Raw genomic sequence first — 18567 nt, forward strand, 5'->3', positions numbered from 1 at the left:
GGCCAGCCTGTCCGTGAACTCCACTTTCTGCGGGCTCTTCAGGTGTTTGTTCCAGCCAAACAGGAAACAAGGCGTCTCTCCCTGGATGGACCCTATTCTTTGTACCTGCTTCTCCCAACCAGTCTTGTCTGTGGCAGAGCCGGCCACGCACACGCCACGGCGAGGGGCGGCCTCAGCCCTCTCCGCAGACCCCTGGGTCCTTGATTCTGGCTCCTGCACCCTCCAGCCCTGTCGTCCAGCCCCAGGTCAATCCTGCAGCACCTGCGTGGACATTCTCACTGCCCTGGTGGCTCCAGATGGATCCAAGTCGGAGAGCCTGTGGGTCCAGGCCCCAAACAAACTCCTCCCCAGTTGTCCTGCTCCACTGCTCCCTGGACCACGCCTGCTGGAGGTGTCTTACAGTGCTGTCCCTGAGGCCCCTCTGCCCTCCACCACCTTAACCCCTCGGTCTCTGCCAGTTTGCAAAAGACCAGGGCTCTGCATCGACCTGGCAAGCCGAAGGCCTTCTGGCAAGTTGCCAAACCTCTGAGAGTCTACTTCCTCAGTTTACCACAAAGTGTCAGAATCAATGACCCCCCTCCCCGGGTCCCTCGATCCTGTGAGAAACAGTCTGCAGATCTGTATGGAGCTCTGTGATCCGTGGGGAGTACACCCCCATATCCTGCATCGGAGGGTCCTCGTTGGTGCTCACCACCCCCGCAAACTGTGAGCTCTCTTAAGTATCAACTCCAGGAGGATGAGATTTCTTTCCTGTCTTGTTCACTGTTATTCCAGATACAATGACCGGCGAGGTGCCCGATAAATACCAGGTTGAAATGGCACTGCCGTGGTTTAACCTAGTACTTGCCAAAAGAAGCTGTGACAGTGACCACGAGGGACAGCAGGGTCCGTGAGAGGAGAAGGGGCTGGGCAGGGGGTGGTGCACATCTCAGGCCACGGGGCAGCCAGTGCAAAGGTCCTGAGTTCTACCACTGGAAGGAGCTGGCATGGCCCCAGGCAAGCGGCTGTGGTGAGATGGGAGGGAGCAGTGGGGGCGGTCCCAGGTCTTTCCCTTTAAGACCTCACACTGACCAAATGTGGAGGACAGACGGGGGGAAGAGCGGAGAAGGGAGGCCAGTCTAGAGGCCACTGTGGCGCGGCAGGGAGAGATGGTGGTGCTGGGCCCAGAGAGACAGGAGACACAGGGAGGAGTGGACACACATGGACGACCACCTGCAGTGTGGTTCCCTGAAGGAGGGTGACCCGAGGGACTTCCTGCCACGATGGAAACCTCCTCTGTCTGCACCATCCAAAATGGCAGCAGCAGGCACCTGTGGCACCGGGCACTCAGCATGCGGCCAGTGTGACTGAGGAACTAACGCTGAAATTCTAATTAATGTAGGCAGCCAGATGTGGCTACTGGCTACACTACTGAACAGTGTAGCTCCAGAGGAGTGCTGGGCTTAAAGACGTTAGTGAGCCACAAAATATTACTTCAGAAAGACATTTTCATAGTGAAAATACTATATTATCTACTTAAAAGTTACTAAAAGAGTAGATCTTAAATGTTTTTACCACAAAAAAAGAACTGTAATTATGTGAGGTGATGGATGTTAACCAACCTTACTGTGGCAGTCATTTTGCAATATACACATGTACCAAATCACCACGTTGAACATCTTAAACTTACACAATGTTATGTTGCAATTACATCTCAATGAAGCTGGAAAAAATTAACAGACGCTATTTTGATATCATTCCACACAGTAGATGACGAGTCACGATGTACAAGCATACATGATGGGCAATATTGCTCAAGTAGTCTGGTTAATCTTCTCTACTTTGTAATCTCTTGGTTTCCAAAGCTAGTCTCCCACCTACTACTTTGGCCTGCTATTAAAAGTTAACATCGCTTATAAGAAAACGTAGGGGAAAATCCTCTGACATTGAGTTTGGCAATGATTTGTTGGATATGACACTAAAAGCACAGGCAACAAAAAGAAAAATAGATAAATTGGATGTCCCCCAAATTAAATGCTTTTGTGCACCAAAGGACACAGTCAAGAGAGTAAAAAGACACCCCACAGAATGGGAGAAAATATTTGCAAATCACATATCTGATAAGGGATTAATATTCAGAATATACAAAGAACGGCTATAACTCAACAAGAAAAACCCAAACAGCCCAATTGAAAAATGGGCAAAGGACTTGAAGAGACATTTCTCCAAAGAAAATATCCAAATGGCCAACAAACACATGAAAAGATGCTCAACGTCACAAGTCATTAGGAAAATGCAAATCAAAACCACAATGAGATACACTGCACACTCATTAGGATGGCTACTATCATAAGAACAGTAACTAACAAGCATTCGATGGGATGCTGAGAAATTGGAACGTTCATGCATTTCTGGTGGGAATGTAACATGGTGCAGCCACTGTGGAAAACAGTATGGCAGTTCTTAGAAAAGTTCAACATAGGATTACCTCCTGATCCAGCAATTCCACTTCTGGGTAGATACACAAAAGAAATGAACACAGAAACGCAAGAGATATTTGTACACCCATGTTCACAGCAGCATTATTCACAATAGTTGAAAGGCAGAAGCAACCCAAGTGCCCATCAACAGATAAATGGATTAACAAATGTGGTGTATCCATATGGTGGAATATGATTCAGCCTTAAAAAGGAAGGAAATTCGGACACATGCTACATCGTGGATGAACCTTGAGGACATCATGCTGAGTGAAATAAGCCAGTCACAAATAGACAAATGCTGTGATTCCACCTACAAGAGGTACTGAGATTAGTCAAAGTCACAGAGACAGAGAGTAGGATGGAGATTATACAGCCCCCTACACAACGAGGTGTTGACTGATGCACACTCACCATGTGACAGGAAAACAGTAAAGCAAACCAGATTCTGAGAGGAGACAGGGAGCTGGACAGATGGCTGCATGGGCACTGGACACATCCACACTCCATGGTGAGATCACTTAGGGATGCACCGCCTGCCAACAGGAGCTTGAAATGCAGCTCCTAAACATCTGCCGACACTGGCAGGTGACTCATCAAACGAAAGCCCCAGGCCTGGGGACCCCGCCAACAAAAGGAATGGGACCCAACACACTTGGGGCCTCTGAACACTGCCAGTGGCTTCCTCAGCACGGCCATTCTCAGCAGCTGGGCTCTGGGAGGGCCTGGGCAAGCGAAGCCTGATGTCACCCCAGGGTGACCTAGCCAGAGTGAACTCGGGAAGCTCTACCACCCTCCTGGCACTCCTCAGTCCTTCAAAAATTGTGATGAAATAGGAAAAAAAAAAAGCCCTGGGTAAAGAGATGTCACTGACAACAATTTAAAAAGCCCAACCTTGGAAACTGTCATCTGCAAACACACTGTGGCTACGTTTGAGCTCGGTGCTTCAGTGAGAGAGGAAGAGGCTACCTGAAAATCAATTCTGATGCAAAATATTAATTATGAGTTAGAAACGCATTTGCAGCAACAGAAGAAATGTGCAGAAGAATTTTACAGATTGATACTGCTTTCCCGCCCCAAGTCCTGTGCAGAGCCCCAGACTATCTACTTTGATTTCAAACTGCATTGTTGTCTGCTTGCTAATAAACTAGACGGCGGAGAAAGAACCTCAATTACTCCTGGTTTATTCTCAAAGGCCCTGAAACAGGCCCGAAGGCCTTAATCCCTGGACACTGTGTGAATGGGTGCAGCTGGGCTCGGCCGCAAGTGCTCTCAGGTCTGTGCTCAGGCTGGAGGACTCGACGTTAGCGCCAGGCTGCGCAGGAAAGCTTTGGAAAGGCATTCTTTGGTCCTCGCGCAATTCATTCCTTTTAAGAAAAGGAAATGGGAAGAAAGGTTTCGTGTCCAGGCTCTGGGCCTTTGATCATTTGATGAAGGGGGGTCTGCAGCGCGGGCCTCCGGCTTCTCAGGCCAGACAAAGGCGGCCCCGGCCGCACAGGCCGAACGCGTCTGCACCAGAACAAAGCCCCGGGCGGCCGCTCAGTGTGGCGGCCTGGGAAAGGCCCACCTCGGCCGGCGGAGGGGCCGCCCTGCCCTTTGATCTCCCCTGAGACCACGGCCGGCCGGGGCCCTGGGTCAGAGGATTTCACACTGCATGCCCCCTGGGCAGAGGGGAGCAGGTCAGGAACAGAATGAGGGGTGACCAATCTCAGAAGGAGCCCGGAGCCTGCCCTCCCTGGCCAGTTCCACACGGCTGGGCTGGCATTGTTGAACGCCGCCCACACTTCAAGTGGAAGCTGACATTACATGGTTGCACGAAGCCAGCGGAAGGCGGGCTGCAGGCACGGATAATGCAGTCAGCCTGCCCCAGAGCCGGAAGCTCAGGCCGGGACATTCTTCTCCACGACTGCTTCTGGGTGAGGGGGACCTGCGTCACTTGGAACCCAGGTTCTGTCACATCAAGCAGGTGGGCTCCAGGGTAACCCCACGATCCTGAGAAACCAGCACCACCCCCACCGCCCGAGCTCCCTCCCTCGAGGAGTCAGGTGCCATTCCGATGTGACTGCACCGGGCGGTGTACTGTTCACACTGCTTACGAACACAGGCGTCATCTCAAATCTGTGTGTCGATCTGTAGACTTTGGAAGGTATTTTGGTTTAACAGGAAGGAAACATTATGTGCGTGACACACGGAGAAGGGAGGGTGGATGATGGGGAAGAAATACAAATTCCAGCGAGAGCTCCAGGCGCCCAGTAAGTGCACATTTGCAAATGAGGAGATGTATTTGATGAGACACAGCGGCACTAATGGATAGGGAACGAATGACCTTTTAACTAAAAAAGTCAGGATTATGTTATGATCTAAAAACAAAACACTTATTAAGAGCCACATAGGAGCATCTGCATTTGGTGTTAGTTTGTCTCTTTGTTTGCACATCACCAGCAGTAATTTAGGTGCTTACAGTATTATTCGATGGTGCAAAAGCAACTCCATCGTCTCCCCAGCACCAGCAGAGGCGCCCACAGACATCAGGTTGGGGGGGGAGAGCCTGGGGTGCGGGTCCCAGTCCTCTAGTACCGAGTTGTGGGCGTGAGATAATTTACCCAAGCTCTCTAGTCCTCGGATGTGAACCAATGAGCTACTGGTTTATCTTCACATATCTATACCCTTGGGCTGAACATGTGTTCTATTTGTCTTTTAACCAGAAGAAAATGGAGTCAGGGAAAGGCCTATTTTAGAGTTGCTGACACTTGTGTGAAAATGTGTAAAAAAACTGCTGGGCAAAGGATGAAGAACGCACGTTCTGGAAGGTGGAAGTCTCTATGTAAGAACACACATGTGCATGTGCGTGCATGTGCGTGTTGAGACAGAATGATTTATTCACAGGTGGGAAAGAGACCATAAAAGGTCACCCATTTCAGCGTTCTCTCCTAGGTTCCAGGGGACGCTGAGCAACATCACGACAAAAATGGTGTCTCTCCAGACAGGTGTGGGCGCTGCCGGGTCTGAGAATCTGGACAGGTCTCCCCACGGCAGCTTTCCCCAGGCTCTGAGCTAACACGCATGGTTCTCCAAGAGGCGGGTCCAGCAGGAATCTTCTCCCCGGCTTGACTATGGAGCGCTCTCTTTGGTCTGTGCAGGGCCCCCACGGGCTTGTTCTGCAGAACACATCCTGAGAAATGCCAGACTAGCTCAAGCCCCATGATTTCATGGGAGGAGAGGGGCCCGGAGGGTGAACTGTGCCCAGAGTGATAACACTCATCCAGGCAGAGCTGGAACCACTCACAGGTCAGTTCTCCACACACCACTGGGCTCTCCCATGAGGAGGCTTCAAGGCTAAGGCCTTGCATGCTGTCTCGGGGAGGAAAAGATCCAGGAATACAGACAGGGATTCACTTAGATAAAAAGATGTTAAAAAAGCAGTGTTCAAAAGGTGTATGTGAGGCAAGGTGATTTATATTTGACAATTACAACCAGAGATTTTAGGTGACTCTAGAACGAAAACTAAATGATATTCTGCAAATAGAGTTGTAATAACAGGGAAGGTTTGTAGGGAACACTTTAGGGATATTCTGAACTGCTACGACTTTAAAGATCCAAAGGTTGCCTTCTCCTTGACGCCGATGTTAATACCTAACGTATTCAGCAAGTGCTTATCCAGCACCTCTGCGTGCTGAGCCCAGTGCTGGACGCTGGGTGGAGGCTGGTAACAAAGGAGAACCCTCAGCAAGAACCGTGCTTGCTGCAAACAGCTTTCATATGATTCGAGGAAGGGACAACAATCAGCTAATTTTTTCCAAGGCCTTCTGTGAATATTACACCCGAGGTTGCCATAGCAACGCCATCCCGGCTCTGAGCTCCGAGTCTCACCTTTGGCCATCTTATTGAGAACCATGTCGATCAGGACGTAGGTGCCACTCCTGCCCGCGCCGTCGCTGTCAACAGAAGGAGAGAGATGAAAACAGTTATCCCCAGGCCCAACAAAGCCAGAGACAGCTTATTTCCTTCTGTGTTTAAGTGCGGCCTGCAAGGGGAGAGGAAGGCTGTGAACTGGAGAGAAAGGAAGAAAGCGAGTGAGGAAGAATCACAGGGTGGGAGACGGGGTGGAGAAGGAGGGGCAGGAGGTGGAGGGGGAGGGAGAGGAGGAAGGGGAGGGGGAAGGAGGGAGGAGGAGGGGGAGGGAGAGGAGGAAGGGGAGGGGGGAGAGGGGAGGAGGGGAAGAGGGAAGAAGGGAGGAGGGGGAGGAGGAAGCAGGAAGGAAACCAGAGAGCTTTAAGCTCGAGCAGCACTGTGGATTAGCTATTGTGCCTGCGTAGACTTGTTTCTTCTCTTTCCCCCTCTTTGGCCAAAGATATGGGAAATTTTGTCAGAAAAAAACGAAATAAAGAAACGTCTGGCTGTGTCTGGGTTGACGGCATTTGTATTCACAGTATGGGCAGGTCTCTCTGTGAGCAAGGGCGGGTGAGCTCCCGGCAGAGAGGGAGGGTGCCGGGCATCCCTGGGCCTGGCGCCCGCCCCCCCCCACCCCCCGCCCGGTAGACCCCACCTCTCCCTTGCAGAAGCGGAGGCACAGGTGTCACTCGTCACTTAGCAGAGCCTCCTTTCGTTTCTGCCTCATCTCCCAGCTACAACTGGAATATTGACCATCTGGAGTTGTAAAAATGTTTTGAATTGTGCCTCAACAATAGCGAATGAAAGAGAACGAAGCTCGCAAGGAATGTGTAAGCCACTTCCTTCCCCACGTGGATGTGTCACCAAGCTACGCGAGTGTGAGATGTTCTTCCTACAGTAAAGAATCTCTGGGCTTGGCTTTAACATGTTTTCTCAAACACGTGGCTGAAAAAAGCTGCAGTTGGAAAGATAAATATCCCACACACTGTACTTTCACGTGTCCATCTTCACTGTCTTAGAGGAGATGCACAGAGCCTGCCCGGCCTCTGACCTGTACCCTCGATATGAGCAGCCACAGCTGCTCTCTGCGTCTGAGGGCTCCCTCTCTGTGCACGACTTCTCTTCAGACCACTGTTCTGAGATCTACTACACAAACCTTCCAACTAACTGTAGCTCGTCCTGGGACATCTGTGGGTAAAAGATGTTCTATTCTACTCTTTGAGGACCCCAAACCATACTCTGTTCGCTTCCTCCTCTCGCACGACTGACACAGAAATGCACCACACATGTATGCATGCGCGTGCGCGCGCACACACACACGCTCACTTTTGATTGAATCGACAGACTTGGTGTTTGATCTTTGGAGACATATTTCCTTTTTATCCCAGGCAGAAAGGAACATTCTACAACAATTCTAGAAAGTGAAGTACGGTTCTTCACCAAAAATAGGTGGGCATCGAGCCCAGTACAAGAAACCCCCTTGGAGTGAGCTTTCTTCCACTGGATCTATTCTTCCTGGTGTGGGTGGAACAGACTTAAGGATACGAGCCACTGAATGTTCACCCAAAGGCCCAGCCTCACACAACAAGCTGGAGGTGGCCACTCCTCTTGTAGTGACAGGTTTGTCCCTATTCATAACTGGCCCCGAGCACTTCCACTGTCTGCGCAGGGTAGGGTTCCAAACCTCAGCTGAGTGTACTGGTGGCTGAGACAATGCAGTAGATCAAAAACATCGTCTCAGAGTGTTCATGTAGTGGCACCACGGGGGTTTAAGAAAAAACAAGGTGGTGGGTACAAACACATGGAAATAGATGACGGCCCCCAGCACTGGGGCTGGCCAGAAAGAAAACACCATGTGCAGTGAAATAAACACACAGCTTCGTTTAGTAAATGGCATAGAAAATTAAGTTTACACCTTTGGTTTCCTGTAGAAGTACCAGTTTGATGTATTTATTAAGCAATTAGAAAGTTCAACTTTTATATTTAATTGTAGTTTACTTTTGGAGGTAGTGAACACTTCTTAATCCATTTTAAAAGTTGTACTTGCCTGCAGTGCACAATTATTGGACAAGAACGGCCCCTGTAGCACTTGTTTACTTTTCTGAAATAGAAAGAGACACAGAAATTATGGTTATGAACTACGGCTCTTGTATTATGAGATCCAAATTAATTAATAAGCCAAAGCAAAGAGACCCTATCTTTGACATCAATTTGCAATAGCCTGTTTTGACAAAGAAAATAAAAATTACACACACATTTTCAAAGATTTATTTTTCAATATTAAATTATTAAACAGAGCTTTAAAAACAAATCTTACATTTTCACAATTTTCTTTTTCCCTTTACAAGAATGAACTCAAGGTCTTAGGTCAATGGACCCCCCCCACCCCTTTCTTTTGTTGCTTCAGGTAATTTGACTTTTTTTTGTTGTGATACGCGTGTCTAGATTCTTCACTGAAATTTTTGAGTTTTGCAATTTATGCTCAAAATTTCTTATAGTCTAGACATCATATTGGGATGTAACATTACTATATTATCTCAAAACAGCATCTTTAAGATCCTTTTTGATCTGTCAATTTTGTAAGGATATCTAAATTACGGAGAAACTTCAATTACGTCCAAGACAAGTCTTTCCATTTTTATGAATTTGAGTTATGTTTAAAAACAACTCCGTTGTGCAGATTTTAAATCAAAATTTACGAAAATTAACAATAAGCCTAGATGAAGATTTTGTAACCAAGCCCTAAGTCAAAACAGAGGGCTGATTTAAAATTCACTGTAGAAACTCCAAATTTTTTTTGTCAGCGAAACAAGTAAACATGTTTACAAAGTACATCAAAGTTCTCAGTAAAATATTTCTGAATAAAGAAAATTAAAGACAGAATCTTGGTTTATTGCAAGGAAAAACTGCGTGTGAAGGAGTGTGTTCTAAGTGTGACGTATGAATTTCTACAATATAAGACAAGAAGTAAAATTTAAAAAAGAATGACAGTACAGAAAAATCTTTTTCCTTGTACCAGAAACGGGCCAATGTCCATTTCTTTGCAAAGGCTTGCCTGCCCAGCATGGAAGTTGTCAGGTGAAAGTGAAAATTCAATCCACTGGCTGCTTTGCTATAAAACCCTACAGGCCGAGAGGACAGGAGGAGGGGGGTTGGGGGGCCGAGTGCAGGAGCTGACTACGAACCGAGCGGATATTCTCATGTCATGTACCCAACCATCACAGTGGTTTTGTTTTTTTCTACTTCCTTTATGGAAGGAACAGAATGAGGTGCTTTTGAAGTGAGGCCTGTGCCCCGCCTGGAACAGCGCGTGGAAGATGCAGGAGCAGAGCCTGGAGCGGACAAGCGACACGCCTGAGCTGGGCCGCTCCAAGCCCATTGAGGGCAACATGTGAGCTGTGGCTGCTCCCCTCCATCTGAAGCTTGCAGACCACCCAAGAACGCTTACAGACGAGAGGGCCCAGAAGCACGGGTGAAACAAGGGGCTCAGTGTCCCCATGCGGGGTCACCATTTCTGCTGGAGCCTTTTCTTGCTTTTGATGTATCCCACAATGTTAAGGTTTAGGGAGAAAGGTAAAGAAAGTGAAAGTGAACTCATTAAAATCAACGTGTAGCCAGAATGCCTGAAAAATTCTTGGCCCTTTGAGAATAAAACAGATGGGAAAATAGATCATTCCTTTCTCCTTCTAAAACCTCCTATTCTTAACTCGGGTCGTAGAGGAACGCGAGCTTTAGCTCTGACGAAATAGATGCCAGACTCTAAGGATGTATCTCAAGTGTGAGCAACTTGAAGCCCCCTAGTTCAACCAAGGCTGTGTGTACGTGTGTGTGTTCGTGCATGGACGCACGCATGTGTGTGCAGAATCAAGCAAGCTCAACTGTCAGATCAGATCTGGGGTGGCTTTTTCTCTACAGGCCTTTCACTTTCAAACAGAAGATTTTACTGAAAATTTCTCAGTCACGGAGTCTTTTGAAGGTGAACCACCCCAGCTCTGCACCTGCAACATTCTGTTATATTCACACTCGACGGTCCAGCCTGTGTTTGTAAAGACTCAACTCAACGTTTGCTTGTTCACACACTGGTCAATCACCAGGTTTTGGTCATTTTTTTCTGATGGGACCAAGCACAAAAAAAGTACATTAAAAAAAATAAACAACCAGATAACCTTCTTTAAGCCGTACTGGTTTCAGAAAAGTTAAATGTAAGGAATTAGTGGAACAGCAGTGTCCCATTTACAGCTAGTCGGCCACCTCTTTGGCAAAACACGGTCAGAATAACCTCCCTGGTTAAGAAATATTGCTAAAAAGCAAATTACTGGCTACTATGGCTGCGACTTGCTTCTGCATTCCTGCAATTCCTGTCTTTATTTTATGGTATATTTAAATATTGTTTTCTCCAACATGTCGTGACTGGCTACCTCAGCAGGACCTGGGAAGGTTTCGCTGTAATTTTAATATCCACGCCAGCCCCGCCCCGTGCGAAACCTACTTACAAACAGCCACAAGAAATCAAGGAGACGAGCGGTATAAATATATTGTGCTGCTACGGATCAGAATTTTATTTACAAAGAATCATGTGCTTGTGTTATTACAACATCAAACATCACAGAGAGAGAAGCAAAGGCACCACATAGTCAACAGAGCGTTCATCTGGTCGACCCGAGATAGGGACGCGGATTATCGGGAAGGTGAGCCATATGCAGCTGTCTCATTTGACTCTATCAGAACAAATCATCGGTAAGCAAAGGTGGCACACATTAGGAAACATATACACTTCAGCAGGAGGCATTCACTGAGAAAGAACGATTAGTAATACAAACCAACCCACGGTCACTGAGTGAGAAGGAACCATCATGCAACCAACAGCAAGCAAAGGTCAGAGGTCGTTAGAAGCTCAGAAAAGGGGCTTCCCACACTGTCCCTGCAGTACAGTCACAGTTTCCAATGATCACTTTTGTGACTATGCAACTGGGCTCATATTACTAGCTGCAACATCACAAAAATGACACTGGCCACCGCTAATTAGCTGGCAAGGTAAGGGTTTGTCCATTTTTAGAGTGAGCAGCGTTAGTGAATGTCGTGGCACACAGCAAGAAGGGAGAGAATGACAGAGAGAGAGAGAGAGAGAGAGAGAATGTTTTTAAAGCAAAGCCCTCACATGTGATGCTAATTATCTCTTAGCTTAGCAGTTTCTCTTTAAAGTGTAAATGTGCTCCCTCTGGGCTCCAGAAGTATTTAATTACACATCTCGGTGCCTGGCGAGCACACTAGGCCAGAGCGAGAGTGAACGCTGGTCTACTGTTCAAAGGAATACTGGAAAGCCTGTTGCACTGAAATGACCAGCGGCTCCAGAAGCCGTCGCACCTCTCCGATCCCTGAAACGTGGTGGCTATTTTGCATAGGCAATCACAAAGCAGCAATACGTGTCTGAGCATGATGCTCTCTGACAATGTGATCACTCATACCCATTGTCAGTTAATGCATGAAAGGCAGCCTCGTCTGAAATAGCGGGGAGTACCAGATAAGGTGAGCCAGAAAGCCTTTTGATTCTAATGAGACTTTCAAAACCGTGTCTGGGGGTTCGTGTTCCTTTTAACATGAGCTCTATCTCCTAAGACTCTGGCGAAAGGGAATTTTGGGAGTCCAATTTTTCTTCATGACAAATTGTAAGCACAGAGGGTTGGTTATGTATTGTTCAATTCCATACATGGATATGGATATAGAAATATGCCCATATGCATATATGTACAAACACACTGGATGAGCATAAAGACGGATTCAGATGAACTGCCATCTTTGTAGCTTCATCCATTTTGCCAGTAATGACTGTTTTTTGAAGACGCTATCTCAGGAAATGTGCCCTAGGTAAGATTTTTAGATAGCATGTCTTTAGAAATAAATTTGTATCAAGAAAATGTAAAAAATAGCCAGGAAATTAGGATGGATTGGGAAGGCACTGCGTGTAGGCACTGTTTTCGGACGTGTTCGGGATTTGATGCATCGCGCCCCCTCTGCTCTTTGGGAGAGGTGATGGAGTAGGGACGGGGTCACCAAATGTGTATTAATGGCTGTGACGCCAATGCCTGTCTCTCCTTGAGCTCTTTCACATGGTATTTGATCCAAAAATCTACCCAAATAAAAAGATTTGTTTTGTTTTTCAAAGTAGACTAAAGGGAAAAGAAACAGTATCCCAATAACCTTAAGAATCTCTAAGATACAAATTCAAGAAATCCAGAGATAAGCCTGCATCCCCATCTTTATGACAATACTTGCCTTTCCCACCTCCCTCCAATTACATAACTGTGGACTCAGGGATGGATGGCCGTTCAGATACAGATCACTTTGTGATGGTGTACGAGGCTGGAGTAGGTGCATTTTGTCCTTATTCTCTAATTCTGTGTTTTCAAAATGTATCTGTTGTCCTTACTAGGTGGGTTTCCAACCAGTTCAATGCAAGAGAGGTTCAATGAAACTTAGAACTTGGTACTGATGCTGCTCAACACCTTCACTTTCCTCGTAGTTGTTGATCCATTTACCACCATTAAATAGCCAGTTGCTAGCCAACTTTCACCAAACCTGATGTACAATCAAAGCTTCCATCTTAAATTTTGCTTTTTTTGCCTTGTCAATATCTTCCTGCAAGACGGAGTCTAGCATTCATTTCAATGGTTCAATAAACACACTTTAAAACAAGACAACGCATTGGATGACTAGCTGACTAGAGCATGAACAAAAGACTGGATGTTTTTAAACTGTCAGTTTCAAAACTGCACTAAAAATACATACAGTCATGTGCTAACTATATCCAGGCTTTCATCCAAGATGATCCATTTTAGAATCTGGGCCTACGCTTGTTAAATCTCATTGTCATATCTAACTAGATGAGTATCCAAACTAAAAATCTGGGTTTTATTCATCCATATTCTATGAAATAGAAACGTTGGGACTCTTCATCACTTGAAGAGTCTTATGAAAAATAATGACCATATTTCCACAATTCTAAGACACCTATTCCCCCCTCACATTTTAACGCATCTAAAACTAGAAAACATCTTTCAATCAATATGTACAATTAATGTAATTTCCCTCCCCTACATATAATATAAATATATTTATACTATGTTAATATAGCACAGATGGAACATCTTACAGCTAATGGCATCTTAGACACAAGGAGATCTGGTATTGAACTGTGCTCCCTTCTATCTGAGTCAACCCTCTGAATTCGTTAGCCTGCTTGAGGGCTGTTTGTCATACCTGCGGAAATCCAGAAGGGACCTCGTGGAGGAAGGCACTCCCTGGTCATACCAGCTCAGGAAGTGGAATTGGGTCACGGTGCGCGTCTCGTTGGTTTGAAGGTTCTTCAGATAAAAGCTCCTCACGAGGAAATCCTCACACCAGATGTGCTCAGAGACCAGGTTCACCTGGGTGGAAAGGAGGAGAGGGAGACAGAGCCAGGCGTGGGCATGGGGGGCCTACAACTTTGCCCAGCACGGAGCTACACTGAGGAGAGAAGGGTAAACACTATAAGGACGACAAATTTTACATCGCAGGTGGGTTGACAACTGACTCAATGGCCCCCTCCCACCTTCTCAATTTCAACATGGTTTAGACAAAAGCTAACTTGGTGGGTTTTTTTGTTTAATGTTACATAGGGGCATAATAGTCAAATTATAAGAAAAATATGTTATAAAACTATTCCATTTTTTGTCTTTTGTATTTTTAAGCCATATCACTGGAGAAAAATTATACCTTTGAACAAAAATACCAGCGGAGTTCCACTCTAACTTAAATTGCAGCACAGACGGCACTACCTGGATGTAGAAAGAGGGGGCCAAAGGCTTCTCGCAGATACACTGACGTGACCTGAGCGCTCGCTCTTCTCGAGTTTAAGCCCATTTGCAGTGACCCCAAAGCCACAACTATGTGATTTAGGATTAATAGTTAGGCTGCTAACACGGTTCCTACGGTGGGACTTCCGCATTCGGACTAACTTGAATGCAAAACAGAGCCAAAGGATGCATCTGGTGCTGGTTTAACTGCGCAAGTTTACATAGCTCCTTCTTGATGCGGGTGGGAACCCAGCAACAGAAACAAGCTTGCCAGCAGGCCGTCCTCAAATAAAAGGCGGAGCGCTGCAACACGAGCCGAGCCTCGGAGCACGGCGGTGGGAGACACGGGCGCACAGGGAGCAATGAGCAATGAGCGTAACGGCAGGTCTTTTTCTGAAAACCGTCCCACTAAAAGGCCTGTGATTTGGGACCTAGCTCATGGACCACCCTGTGAGGAACATATTTTTTTGCCCTTTCTGTCCGCATTTGGATTCATAAAACTTTAAAAATGGAAACCATGCTCTTTACGTCAGAGTCCGAGTCACTGAGGCACGGCTGTTTGGAGGGTCTGGGTGTCTACTGATCTCGGGGTCCTGGGGATGCCTGGCCCCCATTGGCCCCACAGGCCCACTTGCCAGCCTCCCCCGAGGGGCCGGCTCCTGGCGGGGACCTGACTGCACAGTGTGGCCTCAATGCGGACAGCGGCAGGCTCTCCTCGCCAGGCAGGTCCCCGCGTCTGCCATGAGGCCCAGGGGTGGGGGGTGCCTTTGTGGGTACCTCGTAGATGTGATAAAGGTTGGAGCCTTCGTCCGGCCAGTAGTGGTAGCACTGTCTGACGCCGTTCTCCGAGAGGGGGGTCAGCATGACGATAACCACACAGCCGCTCTCCCACACCATCTGCAGACAAAGAAAGGCCCGTGGCCGCGGCGTGACTGGCTCCTCACCGCGTGACACGTGTAATTACTGCACCCAGAGAACAGTCCAAATTTATTCCATTCACAGGAAATTTATTTCATTTTCATTAGACACTTTTACTCTGCAGCTGCTGTCGCATCTCTGAATACGCTGGCCCCATATTTTGCACGTTCCATGAAACACTAAAAAAAAAGAACCCAGTGAATTCACTCTGCACCTTTTAAAACCTCCTCAGTTGCACGCTCAGCTGTTTGGCTTCCCAACTTCTGATCTCGAAGGGAGACCTTCTATAACGCAACACACAGACAACGTGCATCCGATGTTGCCCCTTCCACGGCAGGCTGGCTGCTGCCCCAACAGAAATGCCCACTTCTCCGTGCGACGCACACAAAAATCCCTTGACACGCTCATTTTTCGGTAGTCGTCATTACTTTGTGTGACTAGAGAAACGTTTTGCTCTGTGAAGCTGCTATCCTACTGGAGGCAGGCTCTGGAGGGATTCTTTTCCAAGTGCATTACAGAAAGCAGCAGCTCACCACTGGAATTTCATTACTTATACCAAAATAGAGCAGTACTATTCAAATTAAAGCAAGTCCAAGACTGATTTAATACATCATAACAGCCACATTAAAAAACAACTCCAAGACACAATAAACACATGCACGCACGTTTAAACACAGAGAAATGGCAAAGAATAAAAGCCCTCCAACTCAACTCCTTCCCAAATACAACTTGCAACTTTGTGGCTGTGAGCCTGTGTATTAATACTCAGAGCACAATTACCAAAAACCATGAATTCTATGGGGTGCACTGAGGCGGGGGTGCAGACGTTTATCAGCATAATAAATTATACAGTAAGAGGAGTCTGCTTTCCTGCAGGGGGCTACAGTAACTTCACAGAAATATATATATAAGCAACTGCGTTCAGATGTAAATTTAGTATCTAAGAGAGCTTCTATTTCTTTTAAGTATGGATATAACAAAGCAATTAAGATCTTATTTAAAAATCCACATATCTCGAATATAAAATGCTTTCTCTTCATGTTCATGTTATTAAATTCCCCCTTTAAATTACATTTTAAAAACCAGACATGTGCATGATGTTTTCCTCTTTTAATATTGATTATACTCCCTTGTGATAGAAGTTGTCGATACTCTTAAGGCACCTCATTTTGTATCATTTATATTGGAATTAAATGGAAACTGCTGAAGTGTTTACAAAAAAGCCCACAAATAAATATGAATTATGCTCAAACCCACATACTTTCCCTTCCCTTAATGCACATCCAACAGCAAGATGAGAATTCAAACCGTGCGTCTCACTTCAAGCTTTCCAGGCTTTCAAACCTGCCCCCCTAAATCGGTCCTTCCAGCACATGACAATTTAATGTGCCTTTAGAATGTGGAGAAGCTCATTGAAGCCATTACGAAAATGAGGAGAAACACAGATTTTATGAGTGTAATAAAAATACAATGATCTAGATCATAAACTAATCATCTGGTACTCTGCTTGTGCCACCCAAGTGTGACATTAGGAAGCCCCCTCACTTAAAGAGGGGTCCTTCCAGACGGGCAGCCGCGTTCATTGGTCCACACATGTGGCACCTCCATTCAGGGAGCCCGCCTGGCTCTCTGAAGATTTGGTTAAGATTAAATCCAAATGAAACTTAATTTAAACAAACAATCCCAAAGGCACTCCTGGGGATAATATTTCTTTTTAGGTCACTGTGTGTAAAAGCAGAGAGGGGAATTTACTCAATCAAATAATAGGCGGCCCACTTCGGCACCCATGTCACAATGTCGTTTGTGGCTCTGCCTGCATCAGCTCAAGGTGCCTTGACTCAGCGCACGGCCATACCAGTGTTCCACCATCCGCCAGGGACCGTGGCCAGCTCAACGTCAGAATACACTGAACAGTGAGTGTGGATATTGGTGGGAATATAGGATATAGGATACTTGTGAAAATTTCAGTTAGCTAAGGTTCCATTTCTAAACAGGGAGAGGTTTCACTGTTGTCGTCTTCCTTGGCTTGGTTGGTACCCAACACTAGGAAGGTGCTATTTGTGTGACAAATCTTAGAGAAATCTAAACATTTCTCTTCAAAGAAGTAAATAATGACCCAGAATCCCTACCTAATCTTGGTGTAGTCTATTGAAAACAGTAGTTTACTAAATTAAAGAGCTGAATGTTTGAATACCAGAAGTGGCAATTTCTAGCACTTTCTGTTTAGTTCAGTGTCAGAGAACACATCCTTCAGGGTCATCTACTGGTTTCTGGGGCACGTTTACTGAGCACCTGGTACACATCAGGAGACTCAGAGGTAACTCAAAGTCCCTGTCACAAGCAGGCATGGTGAAATGTCCCGGAGTGCACCATGGCCGTCTGCAGACCTGCCCACGCTGCCTTCATCTGGCGTAAAGTGGATTACTTTGCCCAAACAGGAAGCAAGTGCTTCCATCCCTGGATGAGAAAAAGCTGCCAACGTGGATTAAAATGAGCCGTAAGCGCTGGATCCCGAGTATAAATTACTGGTGCTGTGCTTCAGAGAAGAACTGGAAATCCTCCCTTTTCGGTGAGCTTCTTCTCAAATGCACAGCACCACTCCTTGGAGGTCTCCCTTGAAGGCCCAGGATGCCTAAAAATTGTCACTCCGTGTGCCTGGGGGGCGGGAGCCATGGCGACTTCACTGGTGGTCACGTGCCGCCAGGAACAAAAGGGCCAGCTCCGTAGTTCTAAGTGACCACGGAGCACTTTGGCCAAAACCCCCTTGAGCCCATCTCAGCTGAGTCACTCAGCGATCACGCAGAAGGGAAAGTCACGGTGACAACACTGACAATACTTGGAATGAAACCTGTTCATGGTTATCAGCAGCATGTGGAAAAGCTGAGACTAAGTAGTTCAGACAGGTGGCCCTAGAGACGCGAAATACAGACTTTGGCTGCTATTGGATGCAACTAAGTTTGTACACTGTTGATAAGAAAAATCCATATTGTTTCTGTGATAGGTTAAATTGTGTCCCCCAGAAAAAATATGTTGAAGTCCTAATCCCCGGTACCTGTGAATGCGACTTTATTTGGAAATACGGTCTCTGCAGATGTCATCAAGTTAAAAAGGTGAGGTTATCCTGGATGGTGGGGGTGTGTGTGTCCCAATCCATTAAGAATGGTGTCCTTATAAGAACTGGGAAACACCATGTGAAGACTGAGACACACGGGGGATAGCCATGTGACAACGGAGGCAGGGACTGGGGTGATGCTGCCGCAGACCAGGAACGCCTGGGGCCACTCAAAGCTGGAAGAAGGATCCTCCTCTTGACAGTCTGGAGGGAGCAGGGCCCTGTGAACACCTCGATTTTGGACTTCTGGCCTCCAGAGCAGTGAGACACTACATTTCTGTTGTTTTAAGCTCCCCAGTTTGTGGTAATTTGTTACAGCAGCCCCAGGAAACTAACACACTCATTGACACATGGTCCT

At 46.7% G+C, this 18567-nt stretch overlaps 1 protein-coding gene across 1 annotated transcript in view; it reads right to left on the reverse strand.

Annotated features, from left to right (window-relative positions):
• The window catches only part of PTPRN2 (protein tyrosine phosphatase receptor type N2), a 911136-nt gene that overhangs the window by 19885 nt on the left and 872684 nt on the right, over window positions 1–18567 (reverse strand). Inside the window, exons 18-21 of the mRNA XM_058535313.1 lie at window positions 14957–15076; window positions 13605–13771; window positions 8395–8448; window positions 6327–6391 (exon numbers count right to left, since the gene is read on the reverse strand). Of these exons, the coding sequence (XP_058391296.1) occupies window positions 6327–6391; window positions 8395–8448; window positions 13605–13771; window positions 14957–15076 (406 nt within the window). The remainder of the gene's footprint in view (window positions 1–6326; window positions 6392–8394; window positions 8449–13604; window positions 13772–14956; window positions 15077–18567) is intronic.

This window comes from Diceros bicornis, chromosome 3 (assembly GCF_020826845.1).
Source record: "Diceros bicornis minor isolate mBicDic1 chromosome 3, mDicBic1.mat.cur, whole genome shotgun sequence".
Lineage (NCBI taxonomy): Eukaryota > Metazoa > Chordata > Mammalia > Perissodactyla > Rhinocerotidae > Diceros > Diceros bicornis.